The sequence below is a fragment of the Oncorhynchus kisutch genome, linkage group LG24, assembly GCF_002021735.2.
Source record: "Oncorhynchus kisutch isolate 150728-3 linkage group LG24, Okis_V2, whole genome shotgun sequence".
In the NCBI taxonomy this organism is placed as follows: domain Eukaryota; kingdom Metazoa; phylum Chordata; class Actinopteri; order Salmoniformes; family Salmonidae; genus Oncorhynchus; species Oncorhynchus kisutch.
Window position 1 is genome coordinate 10817909 of NC_034197.2, and position 25305 is coordinate 10843213.

General features: G+C 41.5%; 1 protein-coding gene across 1 annotated transcript in view; it reads right to left on the minus strand.

Annotated features, from left to right (window-relative positions):
• Positions 1-22282, minus strand: part of LOC109869233 (adenosine deaminase) — a 32239-nt gene extending 9957 nt beyond the window's left edge. The window contains exons 1-3 of the mRNA XM_020459224.2: positions 21878-22282; positions 4422-4483; positions 3970-4092 (exon numbers count right to left, since the gene is read on the minus strand). Coding sequence (XP_020314813.1) covers positions 3970-4092; positions 4422-4483; positions 21878-22024 — 332 coding nt within the window. The 5' untranslated portion in view covers positions 22025-22282. The remainder of the gene's footprint in view (positions 1-3969; positions 4093-4421; positions 4484-21877) is intronic.
• Positions 22283-25305: the final 3023 nt, after the last annotated feature.

A 25305-nucleotide genomic window follows, 5' to 3' on the forward strand; every position in this document is an offset into this window, starting at 1 on the left:
ACAAAGGAAATGTTCTAGGAACGGCCAATTATTCTTTGCGTCTTTTCCCTCTTTGCCTGAAGGGTTAGTAAAAGGGTAGTAGTGTGTCTCTGAATGACAGAAGGGTAATCTGATCGTAGATCCTCAGCACACCACAGCAGGAGGACTATTACTGTCACAGAGTCAGAGCATAGCGAGCCGCTGAACCAACCCTCCACGTGACCTCTGAACTGCACTTGAACTTACACTGAGCAATTAACTGCTACTGCCAATAGGACTGACTGTCTGGAGGAGAAAATGACTTATCATTATCATTATCCCTGTAATTATCATTATCCCTGCAATGACGATAAAGGAAGATCAAGATCAGCCTGTGTACAGTATTTGAAGAATGACATAGGGGATAATAGAATATTATAGTCATTTGTAATAGTAGTTTCATTGGATTTTGAGTGCATATCATTCCGTTATATTGTGCACATTTCTGCAAAAGTCCCTGTGGAGTAATGGGTATTTTGGAGTGGGGGGAAATGTCTGCAAACTCACTCAGATGTTCCTAGCGTCGTTTCCCTCTCTGTTGCTTTTTGACTTCACAACACGGATTCTGTTTCACATCACATGATTGGTCTGAATGCGTGTTGTTCCCCCACCCCCATGCTTATCCATCCACCTACACACACAAAACTCCTGCATGAGCCAAACGCAGCTAGCAAGTTCCCCCATTTTGTTGTTGTCGTGTAGGGGGGGGGGGGGGGGGGGGTCGCACCAGACGGAACAACAAAGAACAAAGTTTTCAAGCGAAGGACTTGATAAAGAATGCTTTATTCAGCATAACCGCTAGCTAGCAGCTGCTCTGTCCTGGCTAGAGGCTACAACTACAAACCATTATTGTTTCTTTTGATAGTTGTGGGAGGTTGTTGGTTAGCCTGGCAGAGAATTAAAACATCACGTTAGTCTGAGCAGTGGGTGAGGTTTGAGGTTAGATTTTTATTAGGATTGTTGCTTTTTTTCAAAAATACCATCTGGGGCCCAAAATGTGAAATATGTTGGTACTGTAGATTTTGGGTTAAATATAAGGTAGTGTTGTAATGGGAATGGAATACATAACAACCTTGACTCTGTCTGAGTTCAGTTGGTTGCCAAAGAAACACCTGCTGGCATCATGATGTGCTCCTCTGTGCTGCATGATCTGCATTTCAACTAACTGACCCCCTAGTCTGGCCACCAGAGGAAACATTGAATAATACTGTCTCTGTCTGCATTACATTCACTCACTAACCAGGAAGACCTATCAAGCACTGGTCTTAAAGTGAAGGTACCCCAATTGGGCTGCTATTTAACTCACACAATTCACAATCATTACAAATGACAGTCCCAATACAAAGCTCCCCCTCACTTTCATATTTTAGCCGTAATTTAACAAATTAGGTGATCACGTGTTCTTTAAAAGCTTGTTGATTGCATTGCGTGTCATGCAAATACATTTAAACTCTTGACTCCTAACACACCGTATAGCAGTTATGATTCTTGTTGAAATGAAACAGGGAAGTAACAGTACATACAGTACATGTCATCTCCCTGTCATGGCTCTCTACAGATTGAACTTTCATCTCCATCTAAGAGCCATCTGCAATAATAAAGCTGATTAAAGAGCTTGGTGGAGCAAAAAAAAGTATGTAAGTAAAATTACATTAAAGTAGTACTTAAGTGGATTTTTTGGGGGGTATCTGTACTTTGATTTACTATTTATATTTCTGCAACAGTCCCTGTGGAGTAATGGGTATGTTGGGAGTGGTGGGAAATGTCTGCAAACTCACTCAGATGTTCCTAGCGTCGTTTCCCTCTCTGTTGCTTTTTGACTTCACAACACAGATTCTGTTTCACATCACATGATTGAAAAAAAAAAGAAAGACTGCTTCTGGCTTTTACACTGGAAGTGAAAACGCGAACGCTTGTTGCTAACTGGCCTGGTCTGAATGCTTTTTGTTCCCCCACCCCCATGCTTATCCATCCATCTAAACACACAAAAATCCTGCATGAGCCAAACGCAGCTATCAAGTTCCCCATTTTGTTGTGTGTGTGTGTGTGTGTGTGTGTGTGTGTGTGGGGTCGCACCAGAGGCAACAAGGTTTTCAAGCCAAGGACTTGATAAATAATGCTTTATTCAGCATAACCGCTAGCTAGCAGCTGCTCTGTCCTGGCTAGAGGCTACGACTACAAACCATTATTGTTTCTTTTCATAGTAGTGGGAGGTTCCTGGTTAGTCTGGCAGAGAATAGAAACATCACGTGTTAAAATCAAATCAAATGTTATTTGTCACATGCGCCGAATACCTTAGTGAAATGTTTACCCACAAGCCCTTAACCAACAATACTTTAAGAAGTTAAGATGTAAAAAAAAAAAAAAAGTGTTCCGGAAGAAGTTGAAAATAAAAGTAGAAATAATTCAACAGCAGCAGCTAAATAACAAGAAAGGCTGTATACAGGGGGTACCGGTACAGAGTCAACCGGTTAGTTGAGGTAATATGTACAGGTAGGTCGAGTTAAAGTGACTATGCATAGATTATAAACAAAGAGTATCAGCAGCGTAAAAGAGGGGTCTGGGTAGCCCTTTGATTAGCTGTTCAGGAGTAGAAGCTGTTAAGAAGCCTTTTGGAACCTCGACTTGGCGCTCCGGTACCACCTGCCGTGAGGTAGCAGAAAGAACAGTCTATGACTAGGGTGGCTGGATTCTATGACAATTTTTAGGGCCTTCCTCTGACACCGCCTGATATAGAGGTCCTGGATGGCAGGAAGTTTGGCCCCAGTGATGTACTGGTTTTGAGGTTAGATTTTTACTAGGATTGTTGCTTTTTTCAAAAGTACCATCTGGGGGGCCAAAATGTGAAATATGTTGGTACTGTAGATTTTGGGTTAAATACAAGGTAGTGTTGTAATGGGAATGGAATACATAACAACCTTGACTCTGTCTGAGTTCAGTTGGTTGCCAAAGAAACACCTGCTGGCATCATGACGTGCTCCTCTGTGCTGCATGATCTGCATTTCAACTAACTGACCCCCTAATCTGGCCACCAGAGGAAACATTGCATAATACTAACCAGGAAGAAGACCTATCAAGCACTGGTCTTAAAAGTGAAGGTACGTTAATTGGGCTGCTATTTAACTCACACAATTCACAATCATTACAAATGACAGTCCCAAATGACAGTCTTTAAAAGCTTGTTGATTGCATTGCGTGTCATGCAAACACATTTAAACTCTTAACTCCTAACACACTGTACAGCAGTTATGATTGGTAGTTTAGCCCCTTGACACCATCTTGTGCTGTAACACGTAAAGTACTTAAGTAAAAACACTTTAAAGTACTACTTAAGTAGTTTTTTTGTTATCTGTACTTTGCTTTACTATTTTTTGATTACTTTTACTACATTCCTAAAGAAAACTCCTAAAGTACTCGTTACATTTTGAATGCTTAGGAAGGACAGGAAAATGGTCCAATTCATGCAATTATCAAGAGAACATTCCTGGTCATCCCTACTGCCTCTGATCTGGCGAACTCACTAAACACAAATAATTTGTTTGTAAATTATGTCTCAGTGTATGGCTATCCATATATTTTAAAACAAGAAAACAGTGCCTTTATATTTGCTAAATATAAAGGATTCAAAATTATTTTGATACTTAAGTATATTTTGGCAATTACATTTACTTTTGATACTTAAGTATATTTAAAACCAAATACTTTTAGACTTGAACTCAATAAGTATTTTACTGGGTAACTTTCACTTTTACTTGAGTCATTTTCCATTATGGTATCTTTACTTTTTCTCAAGTATGACAATTGGGTACTTTTTCCACCACTGCTATTGAGTTTGACATCGCGAGACAACTTCTCCCGGTGATAACAACAGTATGAAACCAAAAGCTCAGGGGATTCGTGCAGTAGTCAGCATCTCATTATCTCAGCCATCTTCATGTTCAGGGTACTTACGCAATAACGTGCATGTACTCTGCGAACTTGCCGAGGAACTCTGTGAGGGTGGCAGGCTGGTGTATCACACAGATTCGTCTCATGTCCTCCACTGTGTATGCAGGTAGGGGGATCCCACGTCGCCTGGTAGACATACAGAAACAGAGGACTTTAAAAGTACAACCAGCAATAGGTAGCCACAGCTGCTCAATGTTCATTTCAATTAATTATATTAATGACTTAAAGGAAATTGCTAGTTTAAAAATAGCCCCATAAATAGGCCTACATGTTCCAAACGAAAGATACTCAAAGAACAATGTGTCACATGAACCTAATAAACCATGTCACTTGAGTCTAATAGCCCTTTTACCAAAGGTAATTGACAGTTAATGTTTAAAGAGAACTTGCAAAACCTGTAATAAAACACACTATTTAAACAAAATACTAAGAATTCAACAGGTTTATAGACTTACTTGGCAACGTCTAGGATGGTCTCCACTCGGAGAGCGCCATCAAGATGCACATGCAGCTCAATCTGAAGATGAGACAAAATTCAAAATGTAATGTACTTTAACCTAATGACCTATAGAGTAATTTAGCCTGAATTGAAGTACAGACAATCAGGATGAACTCAAACAAATCAATAAACTAAACATTGGCAAATGAGAGAGCATGTGTTGTTGTGTGATGTGGTTCAATGCAATGTGTTGGCTGGACCACATCTATAACGAATGCAGTGTGCATGACTGGGCACCGTAGTTGTTGCAGTCGGTGAAAAGGCCAGGGATGCCAGAGAAGGTTCAAAGAAGAGCAACTGAGTGCTCCGCCCTTATTCCATCAGAGCTGACAGAGGAAAGTGCTAAATCTTGCCCAGCTACTCTACACCAGCTGACTACAGGGCAGATTGACTGTGGTCACCCCAAGCCTCAGTTACAACTAATAAAACATGACCAGTGGATTCGATTGTAACTGAGGCACATACTGGATGAGATTGAGAATATAGGTAATGTATTCCTAAGAAATAACAAATCTTCCAAGACGAGCAACAGGAAAGAACCTTGAAAAGTTCTAAGCCATCTTTATCATCTTACAGTTTACAGGTGTAGGATCTTAATTTGATCACTCTGTTATTGCTGGGAATTTTCTCTGCACCATAGGATTTACTGAAAACCTGCACTAACAATTGGTTATTTTTACAGTATTGCACTGTTCATGTAGCTTAAATTTTGGCTAGCTAATAGCCTAACCATTGATCAAGCAACATTGCATTGGCGGAAAGTACGTATGGACTAAACGTAAAAATCCTGTTGATGCAGTACTATTTTGTTACGACAATACTGGTCAAATTAAGATCCTACAACCTCCCGGGTGGCGCAGTGGTTAAGGGCGCTGTACTGCAGCGCCAGCTGTGCCACCAGAGACTCTGGGTTCGCGCCCAGGCTCTGTCGTAACCGGGAGGTCCATGGGGCAACACACAATTGGCCTAGTGTCGTCTGGGTTAGGGAGGGTTTGGCCGGTAGGGATATCCTTGTCTCATCATGCACCAGTGACTCCTTTGGCAGGCTGGGCACAGTGCGTGCTAACCAAGGTTGCCAGGTGCGCACAGTGTTTCCTCTGACACATTGGTGCGGCTGGCTTCTGGGTTGGATGCGCGCTGTGTTAAGAAGCAGTGTGGCTTGGTTGGGTTGTGTATCGGAGGACGCATGACTTTCAACCTTCGTCTCTCCTGAGCCCGTACGGGAGTTGTAGCGATGAGACAAGATAGTAGCTACTAAACAATTGGATACCATGAAATTGGGGAGAAAAAGGGGTAAAATTCAACAATTGTTTTATTTCTTTTATTTTATTAAGATCCTACACCTGTAGGTGTCTGATAGGTTGGCTCTTGAAGGGAATATCATTACGGTTATTACATATTGAGTTTAGTACGAGTGTGATAATTATGGTCTGACATGATCCCGGCCACTAACAATGGTATGACAGGAAACCTACGCCTTGAAATACTAATATGTTTTCTCTAGGAAATGTGAAGGTAGTCTACTTTAGTATAATTTAATGTATGTAATTAACAGTGCGAAAATCACTGTAGGCCCTATGTGTCGTGACTTGACTTTAACATCAATCTGAAGACTGTTATTTATCTAATTAACTAACTATGTTTAATTGTTACCCAATTTTTTATTAATCATGTAACAATTAACTCATTAGGATCTGGGGCACCACGAGAGCGGTTCTATAAAGAGTTACCATCTCCCGAATTAAACTCTAAAAAGGTCTTTACCCATCACATCTATAAACAGTCAACTTATTAATCATAACCTCGTATCATATAATCATTCTGAACAGTCGTAGCCTCCTTGCATCTGCAAAAACCTGAGGCTTAGTTATGATTCAGTATGACACAAATTGGTTTAATTATTTATTTACAATCTAATTAAATGGGAACACAGGATAAACATACACACTCCGCACCGGTTATTGACTGGAGACGTAATACGCTAATAACAGGTCCATAGCGGAATGACAACAACATTGACGCTTGTTAAAGAAGAGATGGAGGGGAAGAGGGACAGAGACACTTAACATTGGTACATTCAGAAACTCCTCTCACCTAAAGTAACCATATACTTTGCACACAAACCGTCGCCCGCTTTGAGTAAGAAATCATGAATGTATATACGTGAAATTCCTGGGTTCGTCAGTGAACAGGGCAATATGAAATATGAAAAATTATTAAAGTGTTTTGGTTAAGAGAGGGATGTTCTTCATCTATACAAACAGTCTTCCCGCCGAAACCCTAACACGTCCTAAAGCGAATACTGGAACAATATTTCTAACAGACGAATGTGGGGAATGGTCAGTGGTGAACTAAAGAATAATCATGTCATATGGGTTGATATTTTGTGATGTCATTAAAAAGGTTATAAAGGAAATACTGTAACTTGAAAAGTATATACACTACATGTATGAAGTCTCCATCCTTAACGTTGTATATGAAATAACAAAAATACTTTCATCATTTGTCATACGTTTTGAATGTGATTTTAGGAGCCATGAGAATTTGTCTCCTATAAACTTTACACATGGTAAGTAGCCACGCCCCGAGTGAGGTCAGAGAGTGTGTCAGCCTGATGGAACCGCCCCCTTCTACCAGAGTGCATAGAAGGATTGGTAAAGTTAACATTAGACCAGAAAAACGTGAAGTGGTAGCTACACATTTGAAATGATTGGAACTTTGAACCTCAACACGAGGTGAAGAAAATAAACTCAACTCCCAGACCAGAAAAGCGTCGAGCTGCAGCTCACGCCAGAGTGGTTTGAACCCTGAATACCAACATGATTTGGAGAAGAAAACCCTCTCAGACAATCACTGGTACAGCTGATTAGCGGTCCTAAAACAAATATCTAGAAAAGCGAATTTAAGTGGGACCATCCTACTACTCTTCAAACCATTCCACCGTACTACTCTTCTCAAATCACTGTAGTACGCTACTTTCATCACCATCGACACGGCTGGCTAGCCTATCTTCCAAGGAGCATCTTCCAGAGTGAACAACATTAGAAGACGGGAAAGGGGGTCCCATTTCGGACAATCAGAGCCTTACAAGCGTGCCGCTGAAAGGCCAACCCAACACCCTTCCTAAGGAGGGCTGGTTCGGACAGAGATAACAAACGAACGAAGGCATTCACATAAATACATTTATCTTACTCCAAACGGGCGGCAATTTGTGTGCAAAGTATATGATTACTGTGAGAATAGTTTCAACGATGTGTCTCTTTTTCCTCCCTCTCCATGTCGTTGTGTAACAAGCTGCCATATGTTGTTGTGTCAGTCCGCTAGGGACACTTTCTAATGTATTAAGTAAGTGTGTATGTTATCCTGTGCTATTATTTAGTTAGCTAGTAAATAAATAATTAAACCAATTTGTGTAGTACTGAATCATTAGTAAGGTTGGGGGTTTTACAAATGCAAGCAGGTTACGACTGTTCAGAATGATGAAATGATAAGAGGTAATGATTAATATGATTAATAAAATAGCTGGCAAGTGACGCTCCCCAGCCAACCTGACAGAGCTTGAGAGGATCTGCAGAGAAGAATGGGAGAAATACCCCAAATACAGGTGTGCCAAGCCTGAAGCGTCATACCCAAGAATACTCAAGGCTGTAATCGCTGCCAAAGGTGCTTCAACAAAGTACTGAGTAAAGGGTCTGAGTACTTATGAAAATGTGATATTTCTGTTTTTTTTATGCATTTACAAAAAAAACATGTTTTTAACTGTTTTTGCTTTGTCATTATGGGTTATTGTTTGTAGATTGATGAGGGGGAAACAATATTTAAACCATTTCAGAATAAGGCTGTAACGTAACAAAATGTGGAAACTGTCAAGGGAAATAAATCAGTTCCTGAGAAACATTTCAATCATGTGACAAACTCTTTCCACGGAGGGCCGAGTGTCTGCGGGTCTTCGCTCCTCCCTTGTACTTGATTGATGAATTAAGGTCACTAATTATTAAGAACTTCCCTCACCTAGTTGTCTAAGTCTTAATTAAAAGGGGGAAAAAAACACAGACACTAGGCCATCCGTGGAATGAGTTTGACACCCCTGATTTACATCCTTAGAAAGAATGTGGAGCCTGTCTGAACACGCTATGACTCGGTAGACGTCACAGTGTACTACACACCCTAGTAAAACTACGTCAGAGTACACCAAAAGACCTTCGTGAATTTACAGCAACAGCTGTAATCTCGCCTCACAGAGCCATTCGGTTTTGTGTTCGGATTGAGACATGAAACCTATCAGTCAATACACATGTATTATTCCAGCACTAGAGTGGCTTAAAATGCAAGACTGAGTATGATGTGGTTATTTACCACCAATGTGCTCCTCAGCTGTACAGAGGTTCCTATAATAAGGTTTTTGTCAACAACCACTTTTCACACTGACAACATGCCCAGGGTGTAAGTCTCCCATGACTGTTACAGTATCCCTATTCAATACACTCCTCCATGCGTGCGAGCATGTGCCTGCGTATGTGTACATGCCTATGCGAGAAAGAAACAGACAAAAGGATGAGGGAATGTGTGCTTAGATAATGTGTCATGTGTATAATTTGAACGACGAGTTATACATTGCGGTTTTGAAGAAGACAGTGTTTCAATAACATTAGTGAGTTTTAAGGAGTACAGATATTCTCCGGTCTCTGTTGTTTAGGCCCATTACAGGTCTATCAAGGCTGGGAGACAAACAATCTCACAGAGACTTTCAAGCAGAGAGCTTCTCTACCTCAACAACAACGTGGGCAATGATGTCAGAGCATCAATCCACTCTAGGCTACATAGACAGATCAGGTTTAAGACAGCTGTTTAAGTCATTTAGAGGTGAGGTCATCTTCTGGCAGTGTAGTAACAACTTATTTCCTCATGGGCTATTCTGTGCTTTCCTACTTTCCTACTAACCATGAGCAAACGTCTCTAATTCTTCAATGTTTGAAGGGTGACCTCCACCAACTGCTGTTTTCAGATCTCGCCATAGGTTATGGATGTGATTCAGATCTGGCCACTCCAGAACCTCTTCTTGAACCATTCATGGGTGGGTTTTTTTATGTGTGTTTGGGGTCATTGTCCTGCTGGGAGACCCACAACCTTCAACGGAGACCCAGTTTTTGGACACTGGGTTGAACATTGGTCTCCAAAACACCTGATAATCTGCTGATTTCATGATGCCTTGCACATTTAAGGTTCCCAGTACCAGAGGCAGAAAAATCAACCAGCACAGCATTAGCAAACCTCCCCCATTTGATTGTAGGGAGGGTATTATTTTCATTGAATGCTACATTTGGTTGTCAGTAAACACAGCGCTGATCTGTATTGCCAAAAAGCTCACATTTTGTTTCACTTGTCCACAGAACATTTCCCCCAGGATTTAGTCTTGTTTGATTGGGTTTTTGAGAAGTACAAGTCTTTTGTCTTCTTCAGCAGTGGGGTCTTCCTATGTTTTTCCAATGACCAAATGAGCCATTCATACATTCTCCCTACAATCAAACACGGGGAGGTTTGATAATGCTGTTTCAAAAGGGAGTACATTATGAAGATTGGAGAAGCAGTTTCTGCCTCTAGTTATCCCCGATCACACTAGGCGATATCCTGGCGACGTTGGCTAGCTAAGCTCACGCGCAGGTACATGTCATCGGTCAAACGGTCATCTCGCGCCAAACTGCACAAGTTTGCAGGCCGTCAAATCAAAGGCACTCCTTCAATATAAAAGTTGTTTTGACTAAAACACTTTCACAAGGTTGAAGCAATAACATGTTCAACTACTTAAGACATTGGCTCCAATCTAGGTTCTGCCTTTAGATTTAGAGAACATGAACAACTTAAGGAAGAATGTTTCACTTCTCAAACCCCAAACCCCGGCCACATCTGCTTAGTCTGCTTCGCAAGCATTTCTGGAAATCTTGCACCTGGTTTTAGAAACCCTGTGGCTGTTGGGTCACATTGCTGCCTCTGTCACTGGAGGCCTTGAACGTGTGCAGGATATCATGAACTCGGCAGATTATCAAGGAGTGCAATGTTCAGGACATTTTTCGGAAAAGTGCAAGGGTGACAATTTATTTGCCCGCGATTGTACATGCAGTGGAAAAGATAGTTATTTATAATCTGTGTTCTTGCCGCTTACATAGATACAGGAACTGAAAGAAAATGTCCATTTCAACTTTATTTTGTTAGCGTGTGTAACAGGCAGGCATGGCAGTAACAGAATACATTATCAAGACTTATCAAACGACGCAACATGTTATGTAATGCACAGTATATGCTTATGTCACATGGATAGTTGACCTGTGGTCGATAAGAGAAAGAGTGAATGTGTCAAGTCATTGTCCTGCCCCTTTCTTACGGTCTACCTCCTTACACAGTCAGTGTAACATAATAAAATGGACATACAGGGTTTCTACACACACACACACACACGCACACGCACACGCACACACATAGGGGTTGTCCTACCTATATCTAATAATGGTATACCGGTGTAAAAAAACTATTGGGTCGCTAAATCTGGCGGAATGAAGGACCATGTAAAAAACTGTTGGTAGCTAAAGCCATCTAGAAGGACCATGTTGAAACGGTTGGCTGGTATGCCCTCACCTTCTGAGCAGTCGGCTATGAATGCCCCCATATTGGTTTAGTTCTGCCCACTATAGTACGGTCTGGTCAGAACATGATGTTGACGCCCATACTGAACACTTGGAAACAGCTATGTGTGTTGGGGACCATTTGAATATGTTTATACACTACAATCACCAAAGGTATGTGGACACCTGCTCATTGAACAGCTCATTCCAAAGTCATGGGCATTAATATGCTGCCCCCTTTGCTGCTATAACACCACAAGTGCATTAGTGAGGTCAGGGCTCTGTGCAGGCCAGTGTAGTTTTCCACAAAGATCTCGACAAACCATTTCTTCATGGACCTCGTTTTGTGTTCGTGGGAATTGTCATGCTGAAACAGGAAAGGGCATTCCCTAAACTGTTGCCACAAAGTTGGAAGCACAGAATCGTCTAGAATGTCATTGTATGCTGTAGCGTTAACATTTCCCTCCACTAGAATTATGGGGCCTAGCCCAAACCATGAAAGACAGTCCCAGACCATGATTACTTCTCCACCTAACTTTACAGTTGGCACTATGCATGAGGGCAGGTAGCATTCTCCTGGCATCCGCCAGACTAAGATTCGTCCGTCAAACTGCCAGATGGTGAAGCGTGATTCATCACTCCAGAGAACGTGTTTCCACTGCTCCATAGCTCAATGGCGGTGAGCTTTACACGACTCCAGCCGACGCTTGGCATTGAGCATGGTGATCTTAGGCTTGTGTGGCTGCTCGGCCATGGAAACCCATTTCATGAAGCTCCCTACAAATGGTTGTACTGCGGATGTTGCTTCCAGAGGCAGTTTGGAACTTGGTAATGAGCGTTGCAACCCGAGGACAGACCATTTTTACATGCTTCAGCACTCGGTGGTCCCATTCTGTGAGCTTGTGTGGCCTACCACTTCGCGGCTGAGCCGTTGTTGCTCGTAGGTAGCATCCTATGACGGTCCCAGGTTGAGTCACTGAGCTCTTCAGTAAGGTCATTCTACTGCCAATGTTTGTCTATGGCGATTGCATGGCTGTGTGCTGGATTTTGATACACCTATCAGCAACGGGTGTGGCTGAAATAGCCGAATCCATCAATTTGAAGGGTTGTCCACATACTTTGGTATATGTATGATTGTAGTAAATCGAATGACTTGGAATATTATTGTTGTGGTTCTAGAAGACAAATATCTGCACACATGTAAACAGTATTAGTTAAGGGTTATAACTATGCAATATACATACAGTACCAGTCAAAAGTTTGGACACACCTACTCATTCATGGGTTTTCTTTATTTTTACTATTTTCTACATTGTAGAATAATACTGAAGACAAACTACGAAATAACACATCTGGAATCATGTACAGTAGTAAGCAAAAGTATTTTATATTTGAGATTCTTTGAAGTAGCCCTCCTTTGACAACTTTGCATACTCTTGGCATTCTCTCAACCAACTTCACCTGGAATGCTTTTCCAACTGTCTTGAAGGAGTTCCCACATATGCTGAGCACTTGTTGGCCGCTTTTCCTTCACTCTGCGGTCCAACTCACCCCAAATCATCTAAATTGGGTTAAGGTCCGGTGATTGTGGAGGCCAGATCTGATGAGGCACTCCATCGCTCTCATTCTTGGTCAATTAGCCCTTACACAGCCTGGAGGTGTGTTGGGTCATTGTCCTGTTGAAAAACAAATGATAGTCCCACTAAGCGCAAACCAGGTGGGATGGCATATCGCTGCAGAATGTGCCATGAATTCGAAATAAATCACTGACAGTGTCACCATCAAAGCACCCACACACCATAACACCTCCATGCTTCACGGTGGGAACCACACATGCGGAGATCATCTGTAAACCTACTATGCGTCTCACGAAGACACAGCGGTTGGAACCAAAAATCTAAAATTTGGACTCATCAGACCAAAGGACAGATTTCCACCGGTCTAATGTCCATTGCTCGTGTTTCTTGGCCCAAGCAAGTCTCTTCTTCTTCTTCTTCTTCTTATCCTTTAGTAGTGTTTTTTTTGCAGCAATTTGACCATGAACGCCCGACTCACACAGTCTCCTCTGAACAATTGATGTTGAGATGTATCTGTTACTTGAACTCCGTGAAGCATTTATTGGGCTGCAATTTCTAAGGCTGGTAACTCTAATGAATTTATCCTCTGCAGCAGAGGTAAATCTGGGTCTTTCTTTCCTGTGGTGGTCCTCATGAGAGCCAGTTTCAACTTTCAAAGTTCTTGAAATGTCCCAGATTGACTGACCTTCATGTCTTAAAGTAACGATGGACTGTCGTTTCTCTTTGCTTATTTGAGCTGTTCTTGCCATAATATGGTCTTTGTATTTTACCAAACAGGGCTATCTTCTGTATACCACCCCTACCATGACACATCACAACTGATTGGCTCAAACACATTAAGGAAATAAATTCCGCAAATTAACTTTTAACAACGCACACCTATTCATTTCAAATGGATTCCGGGTGACTACCTCATGAAGCTGGTTGAGAGAATGCCAAGAGTGTGCAAAGCTGTCATCAAGGCAAAGGGTGTCTACTTTGAAGAATCTCAAATTTAAAATACAATGTAGAAAATAGTAAAAATTAAGAAGAACCCTTGAATGAGTAGGTGCATCCAAACTTTTGACTGGTACTGTACATGTAGATTAATAATTGACAAACAGCATTAAGCTTACAACATGTCTATAAAGGGCTATAAACACAGCATCAACATAAACATTCACTCTTGGAGAGAGAGAAAAACAAATTACTTGGATTGACAACCTCTCTCCAGCCTGGTGCGAGAATCTGCAATTTTATCAGATCTGGCAAGGTGCCACAGGGTCATAAATTACTCAGAGCATGAGCAAGCGCCAAGAACAGTCTGTGATGAATTTATAAGCTCATCCAAGGCAATAAACCTCCTCATTTTTTAAAATTAACTAGGCAAGTCAGATAAGAACAAATTGTTATTTACAATGACAGCCTACGGCGGCCAAACCCGGACGATGCTGGGCCAATTGTGCGCCGCTTTATGGGACGACTCCCAATCATGGCCAGATGTGTTACAGCCTGGATAATAAAAGGCAACTATGGAAAAAGCTGAGATAGCGTGTGCATGCCAAAGACTGTTTATTAGGGGTGAAACGGTTCGTGTATTCTTATCGAAACGTTCGGAACAGGGTCCAGGGTGCACGGTACACACTGCGAACCGAACAATATATTAATCATATAGCTAGGAAAATATATACATATTTAATTGTAAAAAAATAATATTATTGCATAAACCAATGGCGTATTAAATTAACGTGGGAAAAATATCCACATAGTAATAAAGTTGTCTTCACAAAATAAAAAGTTTCGTAGCTGTATGCAGCTCTGCTCATTAGTTATTTCACTCCAGCGGGAACAGAGCTGAGAGACCGTTGTAGCAGCAATTAGCTTACGAAGGAATTAGCAGTTAGCTACATGCAAAGGAGCAACATGGCAAGTATTGACGAGCCAGAACTAGAAGACACCCCAGTATCATTCAGGTCTGCCAACTAGGAACATTTCGGTTTCCCTGTAAACTGTAACAAGGATGGCCAACGAGTGGTGGATTAAACCTCTACAACATGTAAACTCTGTTCATTGCCGATAGCCTATTTAAGTGACAATACGAGTAACATGACTAGTCATCACCCAAAAGTTCCAATCTGTGGGGCTTGGCGAGACACAGCGATAGCAAAATTCATAGCGTCAGATGAGGCCTTCTCTGTGTTAGAGAATACGGGGTTCAGAAACATGTTTAAAGTGGCCGAGCCGCGCTTCATTATTCCTTCCGGTACACATTAATACCTGCCTTATACAAAAAAAAAACTAAAGAACCGCTTGAGAGCGAGTTGTCAGAAACGCGTTCTGTTGTTCTAACAGATAATGGACGTCTAGAGCTACCTTACTGTAAAGGCTAATTTCATTACGACAGAGTGGGAGATATAAATCCATGTCCTTCAGACACGTCGCCTTGACGGGGGGGGGGGGGGGGGTTAGGGAAGTAGTTACAGTGTGGAAGTTGGAGAGGGATAACGTAATGATTCCTGTGACCACTGACAATGCTAGTTATTTTGTAAATGCAGTTGCACTAGCTGGATTGGGGCCACAGATAGGATGCTTTGTTCACGTTATTAATCTAGCATCTCAAAAAGCAATGTCATTGAATCCATTATCTTGCCTTCTAGCAAAGATCAGGAGGGTGGTATCCTTCTTTCATAACAGCACAACTGCTGCACATGTTTTCAAGACATGGCAGGAGATGCTGGAGCTGCCAAACTACAAACTCATTCAAGATGTCCCGACTAGATGGATTTCAAGCCATGACATGGTTGAGAGATACCATGAGCAGAAAGTTGCAGTGTGTTCTTACACTGACTGATCAAGCTGTGAGGAAGAATGTCAAAGATAGTGACTTTGTCTGAAAATGACATAAGACTAGCAGAGTAAGTTATCAAAGTGTGCAAACCTCTCAAAACAGTCATAACACTGATTTGCACCAAGAGCATTTCATCGGTTTCCAGGGTCCTGCCTATGAAAAACAATGATCCTGAACTCAACAGTGGCATCCGATGAAGATGAACCTGCAGTAAGGGATGTCAAGACTGCGATCAGAGTTAACCTGGAGCCTAGATATGCTGACCCTGGTGTCCAAGACTTCTTACACAAGAGCACCGCTTTGGACCCCCGGTTCAAGTCCCTGCTGCACCTGGATGCTGCTGCTCGTCTGAGAGTCGACAATGAACTCACAGCAGAGATTGTGACCAATATACAACAGGTATTGTATTTATTTTGTTCACGTGACATTTATTTGATTAATTAGTGATTTAACAATTCATTACAAAGTAATAATTGTAATTGTCATAATAGTGTCTGATATATATTTCTAACAACAAATAATATTTTTAAAGCAATTTCAAAGATAGATTAAAATTACTAATTTAATTCTACAGGGTCAAGCCACAGATACCACACGAGCCAACCCCTCTCCAGAGAAGGCAGACGTTCTCCTCCAGAAAAGCAGTCTGCCATGGCGGAGCTTTTTGGGGAGTTGTTCACGACCCAGGATCAGGGAACCAAGTCAAAGATCAAGGTCATAGAGGAAGAGGTGACCTCATACAGGGAAGTGGACTGTATTTCCCTGGATGCTGATCCACTTACATGGTGGAAGACCAAAGGGTTAACATGTTGCCATGTTAGCAAGGCGCTACCTGGCTGTGCCTGGGACCGCTGTCCCTAGCGAGAGGGTATTCTCCACAGCCCCTGACATTGTCACAGCAAGCTGATCTGTGCTCACTGCAGATAATGTGGATAGACTAATCTTCTTAAAGAAAATCTTGAAAATCTGATAGAAATGTTGTTATTTTTTCCAAGTAACCAGTCTCAAGTGGTCCTATTTTGTTTAAGACACTGCTATGGGACTTAATTGTGATATATGCTGCTGGACTATGCACTCTTGTTGAAGTTCTGTTTTAAATGACTATTTAATTTCATGTTATAAGACAGGCACTGCTGTTTTATGTTGTCCCTTTGTTTCCATCTGCTCCTGGGAATTCAAGCTACCCGTGTTTACTATTATAATAAATGGAAAATCTAAATACAAATGACATATTTCTCAGGCATTTATTTTGTCGATGTATCGAAACCGTACCGAACCTTGACACCACTGTACCGTATCGTACCGATCCATGAATTTTGAGAACCGTTTTACCCCTAATGTTTTACCAATACAACAATTAAACCACTTCTACAAAAGTACTTGTGCAATCAATGCAATAAAGACACTTATGGCAATACAAAAGAATACTATATTCAATAAACAATACACAAACCAGTATTGGCAACTCTAACATTAAAATACATGTTACAGCCATCCAGTAGAACATATGGTTGAAACTTATCAAAGTAACATTAAGTAATTAGTGGTAATTATTATTATTAGAAAGCATCACCCCCATTAAAACCCCCCTGCAACTTAAATTTCAATGCAAGCACATCATTCAGAGACATTCGTGTCACTGTCGACAATAAAATGTTCTCTGAAACATGAGTCTTCTCCCTTCGGAAGACGATAACACTGACCTGAATGGGCGGGTGCAAGTGTCTAGATGAGCATTTCCAAGCGCTCTAATAGGCTGGGAATGGCAGGGCTAAGATAACTAAGGTAGGCTGAGCAGCAAACCTAACAGGATTTAAGGGAAACTGAAGGGCCTGTGAGGGGAAGTTAGGTAGAGGGGAATTTCTTTACTGGTGTTATATTTTGTTTATGTTATACTCTACATAAACAGTACATATCCTACTGCCTAACACATTAATCAGTCTGATTCCACCAGTAAAGCACATACCAATTCAACCATCCATCACCACAGTGGCATGTTACCTAATACTCATTATAAACTGGGTGGTCGAACCCTGAATGCTCGTTGGCTGAAAGACCTGATATCAGACCATATACCATGGGTATGACAAAAAAAGTGTACTGGTCTAATTACATTGGTAATCTGATAATATTTGTGGAATATAGAAATACTTGCTTGATATATGTTTTACAGTTTCTTTAAATACTTTGAAAATGCAATGTATTTCTATGTGAAAACTGAAATAGTCTGTCTATTCATTATTTTTCCATTTTAGTAGACACTCTTATCCAGAGCAACTTACAGTAGTGAGTGCATCATTTTTCATACTGGTCCCCCATGGGAATCAAACTGTCACGGATCCCTCCGGAACTTTCATTACGCACACCTGTCCCCTATTCACACTGATTAGTACTTGTATAAGTGTGCCATTTGGTTTCCATTGGGTGGTCGATTATTGCTCCAATGTTTGTTGGTGCGTGCGAGTACCTGTTTTTGTGCCATTGAGGATTGCGCAGATGATTACGGGTCTCGTCCCGTGTGTTAATCATTGTGCTCGTGTGTTATTTATTTGAGCATACACAAAACAGCCCTTATTGTAAGTGTTTCTAAAATCCCCGATGGGAGAAATGAATAGTGGAAAAACGATTGGAACCATTTCCCTGTTTGCGCAATGGGTTTTATTGGTACAATGACTCATACTGTGGTACTCTATTGCTTAAGTATACTGCATGCTATGTAAAACCTCAGTAAGTGACTGACAAAATATATCAATAGAAAATGTAGACCATCTAGGCCAGTGGTAGTCATTGCATGGCCCGCAGGCCGAGCAATTCATTTGTGGCTCGCTCTGATTTACCTATTTTCCATTCATAATACATAACAATGACGCAATTTCAATTAAATGTGTTTAATGCAGGCCTGAATCACTTTTGTTGAATATATCTATTGTTCCCTGGACGGCAGATAGATAGCAGTATAGCACAGCTGTTGAACGTAAAGGCCGAAATAGAACACAACTGCTCAGCTACAGCGACTGACACATATCAGTTTGCTACTAGCTCATTTTGCAGTCTGGTCGACATGGATCGATTTATTGTAAAAAAAAGAAACGTAAATCCATTGACAATGAAAATGAGGGGGAAGCTATGAACGAACAACCGCTGGAGAACCAGGAAAATCAGGAAGATGGCGGCGGGGAAATGAAGCTAGCTAATGCAGCTAACGTAGCTAAGAGAAGTATGCGGTCGATTCAAGAAGAACACAGAAAGTTCCAAGAGAAATGGACAGACAAGTATTATTGTACTGCATGATGGGACTAGCTCACTGTCTTATTTGCCAGAAGGCAGTCAATTGTTTTAAACAAGCACATTTAGAGAGTGACATTTCCAGTCACATCATGCCCGCTTTGACAAAACATGTCCACCGGAAATTCTGTGAGTTGCTGGACGAATACGGCGACTTGATATTTCACAATGAGGTGAAATGGCTGTCTCCTGGCAGAATTTTGGATAGATTTCTCTGTGAATTTGTTGCAAGAAAGAGGAGAGGAACTAAAGTGGATGATCCACAGTTGATATTAAAGCTGGCTTTTTTAACTGACATCACCTGCCACCTGAACATGGTGAATCTCCAGCTCCAAGGGAAAGATAAAACTCTGGACAAAATGCTGTGTGCGGTCACAGCATTTCAAAATAAAAATCACCACACTGTTCATACCTGACAGACAGTTTGTTCATTTCCCAAAACTCAGAGCAGTCACCACATCCAACCCAGACATACCGCAACATTTCAGCTATGATGCATTTGTGCGTGTGTTGGAAGAGTTGAAGTTGGAGTTTGAGTCAAGATTCAAGGATATGATGGAGTACAAGGAGTTTTTCAACTTCATTGAGAACCCTTTCCATGCGCCAGTGGCATCTCTGACCCCAGTCATCACAGCCCTCTGTCCTGACCGTGCTGGCATAGAGAGTGAGATAGTGGAGCTGCAGGCAAATGACACATTTCAAAGTGAACTAAGATCAGGTGTTACCCATTTCTGGAGCCTTGTGTAAGACACAGAGTATCCACTTCTGAAGCATCCACTTCTGAAGCAGTGTGTGCAAAAGGTCAAACATTTTGTCAGCACTTATTTATGTGAAGCAAAATTTTCAACAATGTACATTGTGAAACAAAAACAGAGAAACAGACTGACCAATGCACACCTGGATTGCCTCACAAGAATAGCAGCAACAGACTATACATTTAGAATTAATTCAGTCAAGGAGCAGAAGGGACATTTTCACTCATCCAACTACTGAGGTAACCCTTAATATGGGTCTTATACGTGTGATGTAGCCTATTATATATATGTGTGTGTGTGTGTGTGTGTGTGTGTGTGTGTGTGTGTATGTAAAGTCCCTTTATCAGGACCCTGTCTTTCAAAGATAATCCGTAAAAATCCAAATAACTTCACAGATCTTCATTGTAAAGTGTTTAAACACTGTTTCCCATGCTTGTTCAATGAACCATAAACAATTAATGAACATGCACCTGTTGAACAGTCGTTAAGACAATAACAGCGTACAGACGGTAGGCAATTAAGGTTACAGTTAATAAAACTTAGGACACTAAAGAGGCCTTTCTACTGACTGAAAAACACCAAAAGAAAGATGCACAGTGTCCCTGCTCATCTGCATGAACGTGCCGTAGTTATGCTGCAAGGAGGCATGAGGACTGCAGATGTGGCCAAGGCAATAAATTGCAATGTACTGTGAGACGCCTAAGACAGGTAGACAGGACGGACAGCTGATCGTCCTCGCAGTGGCAGACCATGTGTAACAACACCTGCACAGGATCGGTACATCCAAAAATCACACCTGCAGGACAGGTACAGGATGGCAACAACTGCCCGAGTTACACCAGGAACGCACAATCCCTCCATCAGTGCTCAGACAGTCCGCAATAGGCTGAGTGAGGCTGGGCTGAGGGCTTGTAGGCCTGTTGTAAGGCAGGTCCTCACCAGACATCACCGGCAACAACGTCGCCTATGGGCACAAACCCACCATCGCTGGACCAGACAGGACTGGCAAAAAGTGCTCTTCACTGACGAGTCGCGGTTCCAGATTTGCGTTTATCGTCGAAGGAATGAGCGTTACACTGAGGCCTGTACTCTGGAGCGGGATTGATTTGGTCTGGGGCGGTGTGTCACAGCATCATCAGACTGAGCTTGTTGTCATTGCAGGCAATCTGAACGCTCTGCATTACAGTGAAGACATTCTCCTCCCTCACGTGGTACCCTTTCTGCAGGCTTATCCTGACATGACCCTCCAGCATGACAATGCCACTAGCCATACTGCTCATTCTGTGCATGATTTCCAGTAAGAAGAGAATGTCAGTGTTCTGCCATGGCCAGCAAAGAGCCCGGATCTCAATGCCATTGTGCACGTCTGGGACTTGTTAGATCGGAGGTTGAGGGCTAAGGCCATTCCCCCCAGAAATGTCCGGGAACTTGCAGGTGTCTTGGTGGAAGAATGGGGTAACATCTCACAGCAAGAAAATCTGGTGCAGTCCATGAGGAGGAGATGCACTGGAAGTACTTAATGCAGCTGGTGGCCCCACCAGACACTGACTGTTACTTTTGATATGGACCACCCCCCCCTTGTTGAGGGTCACATTCCATTTCTGTTAGTCACACATCTGTTTAACTTGTTCAGTTTATGTCTCAGTTGTTGAATCTTGTTATGTTCATACAAATATTTACACATGTTAGGACTGCTGAAAATAACGCAGTTGACAGTGAGGACGTGTTTTTTTTTACTGAGTTTATATATTTGTGATGTGCTGTAATCAAATCAATTGCATGTGCTCTATTGCTCCGAATTTGCTCTCAATTGATAATATTGGAAGAAAACGTACAACAAATGTAAGTTCTGTGCCGGCCTCTGAATGATTGTCTCAACCCAAAGTGCCCCCTTACAAAAAATAGTGAGTAACACCGATCTAGGCTATGCATTCTCCATTTAACGTGTTGCTCGGCGAGGCTTGTGCACATTAATAGATTAATTGCGCAAGGACGGTAGTTCTGCTGTAGTAGTGGTAGACTGGGACTCCTTAAAAACATGCCACTTTGTCCGAAGTGATTTTCGTAGCAGTGTTAGGAAAGCATTTTCGCTAACCTTAACCTAATTCTCCTAACCTGCTGCGTGATTTCTCCTAACCTGTAGACTACCTTTCGTTTCTTCTAACCATGTGCATCCGGGGTTTTAGAATCAAACAGATGAATTAACCAAGTGAAACCTTACCATATAAACAAAGTAGCTGAGTGAACTGGTATATTTCCTAAATACAAGAACGTGGTTGAGTAATACGAGTGAATCATTTACTGCAAAATTCGCTTTGCCTGATACATTATGTTCTTCATTTGTAACTTACCTTTGGTTTGTTAAATACTATTTGCTCTGTAAAGTGTTCTGCCATTGTGAAAGCTCTCCTGTGACTGCCGATGAATGTGAAACTGCTGATAGCACAGAATGAGTGGCGCGACTTCAAGCTTCTCCCGGTCAGGACTAACGTTCCCATTATATAGGCAGGCCTACATGGCTAGCGCGACACGCCTTGATCCAACCCACCACAACACTGAGCACAGACGTGAATTCAACAGCTATTCCACGTTCCAGTCGGTCGGTATTTGGCATAAGCGCGCTCGTAAATCGAGTTACTCCACCTCTATACATCTATTAAGACCTATGGATACATTTCATGGTTACAATGTTTCCACGATGTAACCAGTAGAATAGTTGTGGTGTGTAGGATTAGCAGCACAGGTTAATCCTATGCTTAGAGGGTTAACAATGACCTGATTAGGCCTATATCCTGTCCAGAGCTACTATAGCCAGGACTGTACTTCTGGTAAGGAAACACATAAAGGCCTAATGATGATGATAAATGTTACATCAAAACCATTACATTTGTATTGGTGGTGCCACACTGTGGTGTAAGGGGATTGGGGACATCCATGGGACCCATGTGTCAGGTCCTCTTACAGGAGCTTGTGGGTCCTGCCCTGGGGCCACTATTGAATGTGCTCTTCTTTGAGTTAAAGATCAGCATGATGAGCATATTATGACAGGTTCCATGTTTGTCAGTCTTAACTGTGAGTTGTGCTTGATAAACTGACTGAGATGTCCATCAAGTGCTGGGCCACTTCCTGTCTTTGGGCAGGAAATAGGTGCATCCTACAGTCAAAATTACAAACTGACATCTTTCTAACAGCATTGCCATCAGGTACAGTAGGCTATTAATGCCTTACAGACAGTATACACCCTTGCAGTATACACACTGTTAAATTAGTTCTGCCTGCATGGCTCGTTTATAATAATTTGTTTGTTTGTTTTATTTTTTTAACCTTTATTTAACCGAGCAAGTCAGTTAAGAACACATTCTTGTTTTACAATGACGTCCTACTCCGACCAAACCCGGAAGACGCTGGGCCAATTGTGCGCCGCCCAATGGGACTCCCGATCACTGCCGGTTGTGATACAGCCTGGGATCGAACCGGGGTCTGTAGTGACAACTCTAGCACTGAGATGCAATACCTTAGACCGCTGTGCCACTCGGGGAAAAAACAGTTGCAGTTGCATCTTTTTTTGTATAATGCCTATTATTTGACACAGATTATTTAGGTTATAAAAATCAAGTGAAACAGTGTGGTGTTAGGGTAACCCACTAACAGGTTGTTGAAATTCACAACACTATTAGGATGTAGCACCCCCCTGTGGTTGTAATCTGAAGGCTGCCTTCAAATATACATGGTTCTATAGTATAACCCGTTAAAAACCGGTGACTGTAGTGTACAATGGGGAACATACACATTTTAAGACACTAGACTGCCAATGACTTCCAACTTCCATCAAACCTCACAATTGTGTTGTTTTGTTCTACTCCGGCACAGGTTGCTTCCTCCACATATTACATTAATGCCCTTGGGACCTCCAAGATTCAACCCTTTAGGTTTGCAAGGTATGTTAACATAGATAAGAAAGGTTGTCTAAAAACACAATTTCAATTCTCATGAGTATGCAGTTAAAGGGGCAATCAGCAGTTGCTACATCCATTTTTGGACTTAATGACACGTGTCCATTGATTCTCGAAGAATATAACTTTTAAATGCGTCATGAGTTTAGTTCAACTGTTGTGCCCCATCAGAACCCAAAATATAAACTTGTTTTACTCCAGTGTTTGTAAACAAAGTAAATCTAAACAAATGCTATACAGCCTCAAAGCATGGTTAAAACTATACTTTTGATATCATGTATGGTCAGTCCTTGCAGCCATAGCTCTGTCTATGAGTTTAAGAGGGGTTACATTTCTCAGTCCCCATTCCAAAACAGGGGTGGGGAGCATGCTTTGTTATTATTTCTACTGCTGATTGCCACTAATGAAATATTTCTGAATTGTGAACAGGGTTTCAGTCATCTATTAGTTTCAAAGGTATCACCGCCTGGTATGGGGCCAAGCTTCCTGGCGTCCAGGACCTCTATACCAGGCGGTGTCAGAGGAAGGCCCAAAAAATTGCCAAGGACTCCAGCCACCCTAGTTATAGACTGTTCTCTCTGCTACCGCACGGCAAGCGGTACCGGAGCGCCAAGTCTAGGTTAAAAAGGCTTCTTAACAGCTTCTACCCACAGCCATAAGACTCTTGAACAGTTAATCAAATGGCTACCCTGACTATTTGCATTGTACCCACCCCCACCCCCCATTTTTACACTGCTGCTACTCTCTGTTTATTATCCATGCATTACCTCAATTACCTGGACTAACCAGTGCCCCCGCACATTGACTCTGTACCGGAACCCCCTGTATATAGCCTCGCTACTGTTATTTTATTGTTGCTCCTTAATTATTTGTTATATTTCTATTATTAATTTGTTCTTTTTTTGCTTCTTAAAACTGCATTGTTGGTTAAGGGCTTGTAAAGTAAGCATTTCACTATAAGGTATTTGGCGCATGTGACAAATAACATGTGATTTGATTTGATTTTCATTTGAACTTTCAGTCATACTGATTTATGCAAATGTAAAGAGTTCCTGGTAAGATTAATAAGTACTAGTACTGTTAAATACTACTACTACTTAATACTACTACTTCTTACAGTATTAGTCCTACGAGGAACTCTTTACATTTGCATAGATACAGTAAGTATGACTGAACTTTATGAGCCTCACTATTATGATCATCTTTAGATGTATTTTATCATTGTAATCTACTGTAGTATTCCTACGTATTTGATATACAGGTAGCCTACTGTATCACATTTTGTCAACATGAACTGATCATCATAGGCTTCATATTCACAGTACATGTTTAACCTGTGTTGTGTGTGATAAATCAAAGTGGCAGTTGTATATGTCTCATGTTGTTTTTGTTCTATACAAAACAGAGATTTGTTTTGTGTTCAAGTTGATTGAGTCTGGTCATGTGTGTGATAGTGGTTACCCACAATAAAAACATCTCACATATACTTTAAAGAAGTGAACTGTCCCTTTAAATAAAAAATGTCACACTTTACAACATGTACACATGTTCTCCTCCCTGGAGTGAGGGCTGAGACAAGAATGAGCCAAAACCGCAAATAATCAGGATATTTAAGTATTATGGTTGTTGATACTAGTTCTGACAATGGTTTTGCCAAATCAAATTGAACAATTTTATGACAAAAGAACTCAAAACATGGCAAGAGACAAGGAACGTCACCTGACCTGGAATTATACTGGGTACTATATTAACTGGAAAGCATTGACTGGCTGTGTCATAGCCTGTTCAGAGTAATAAAACATTCATAACACAGTGATGCGGCCCTC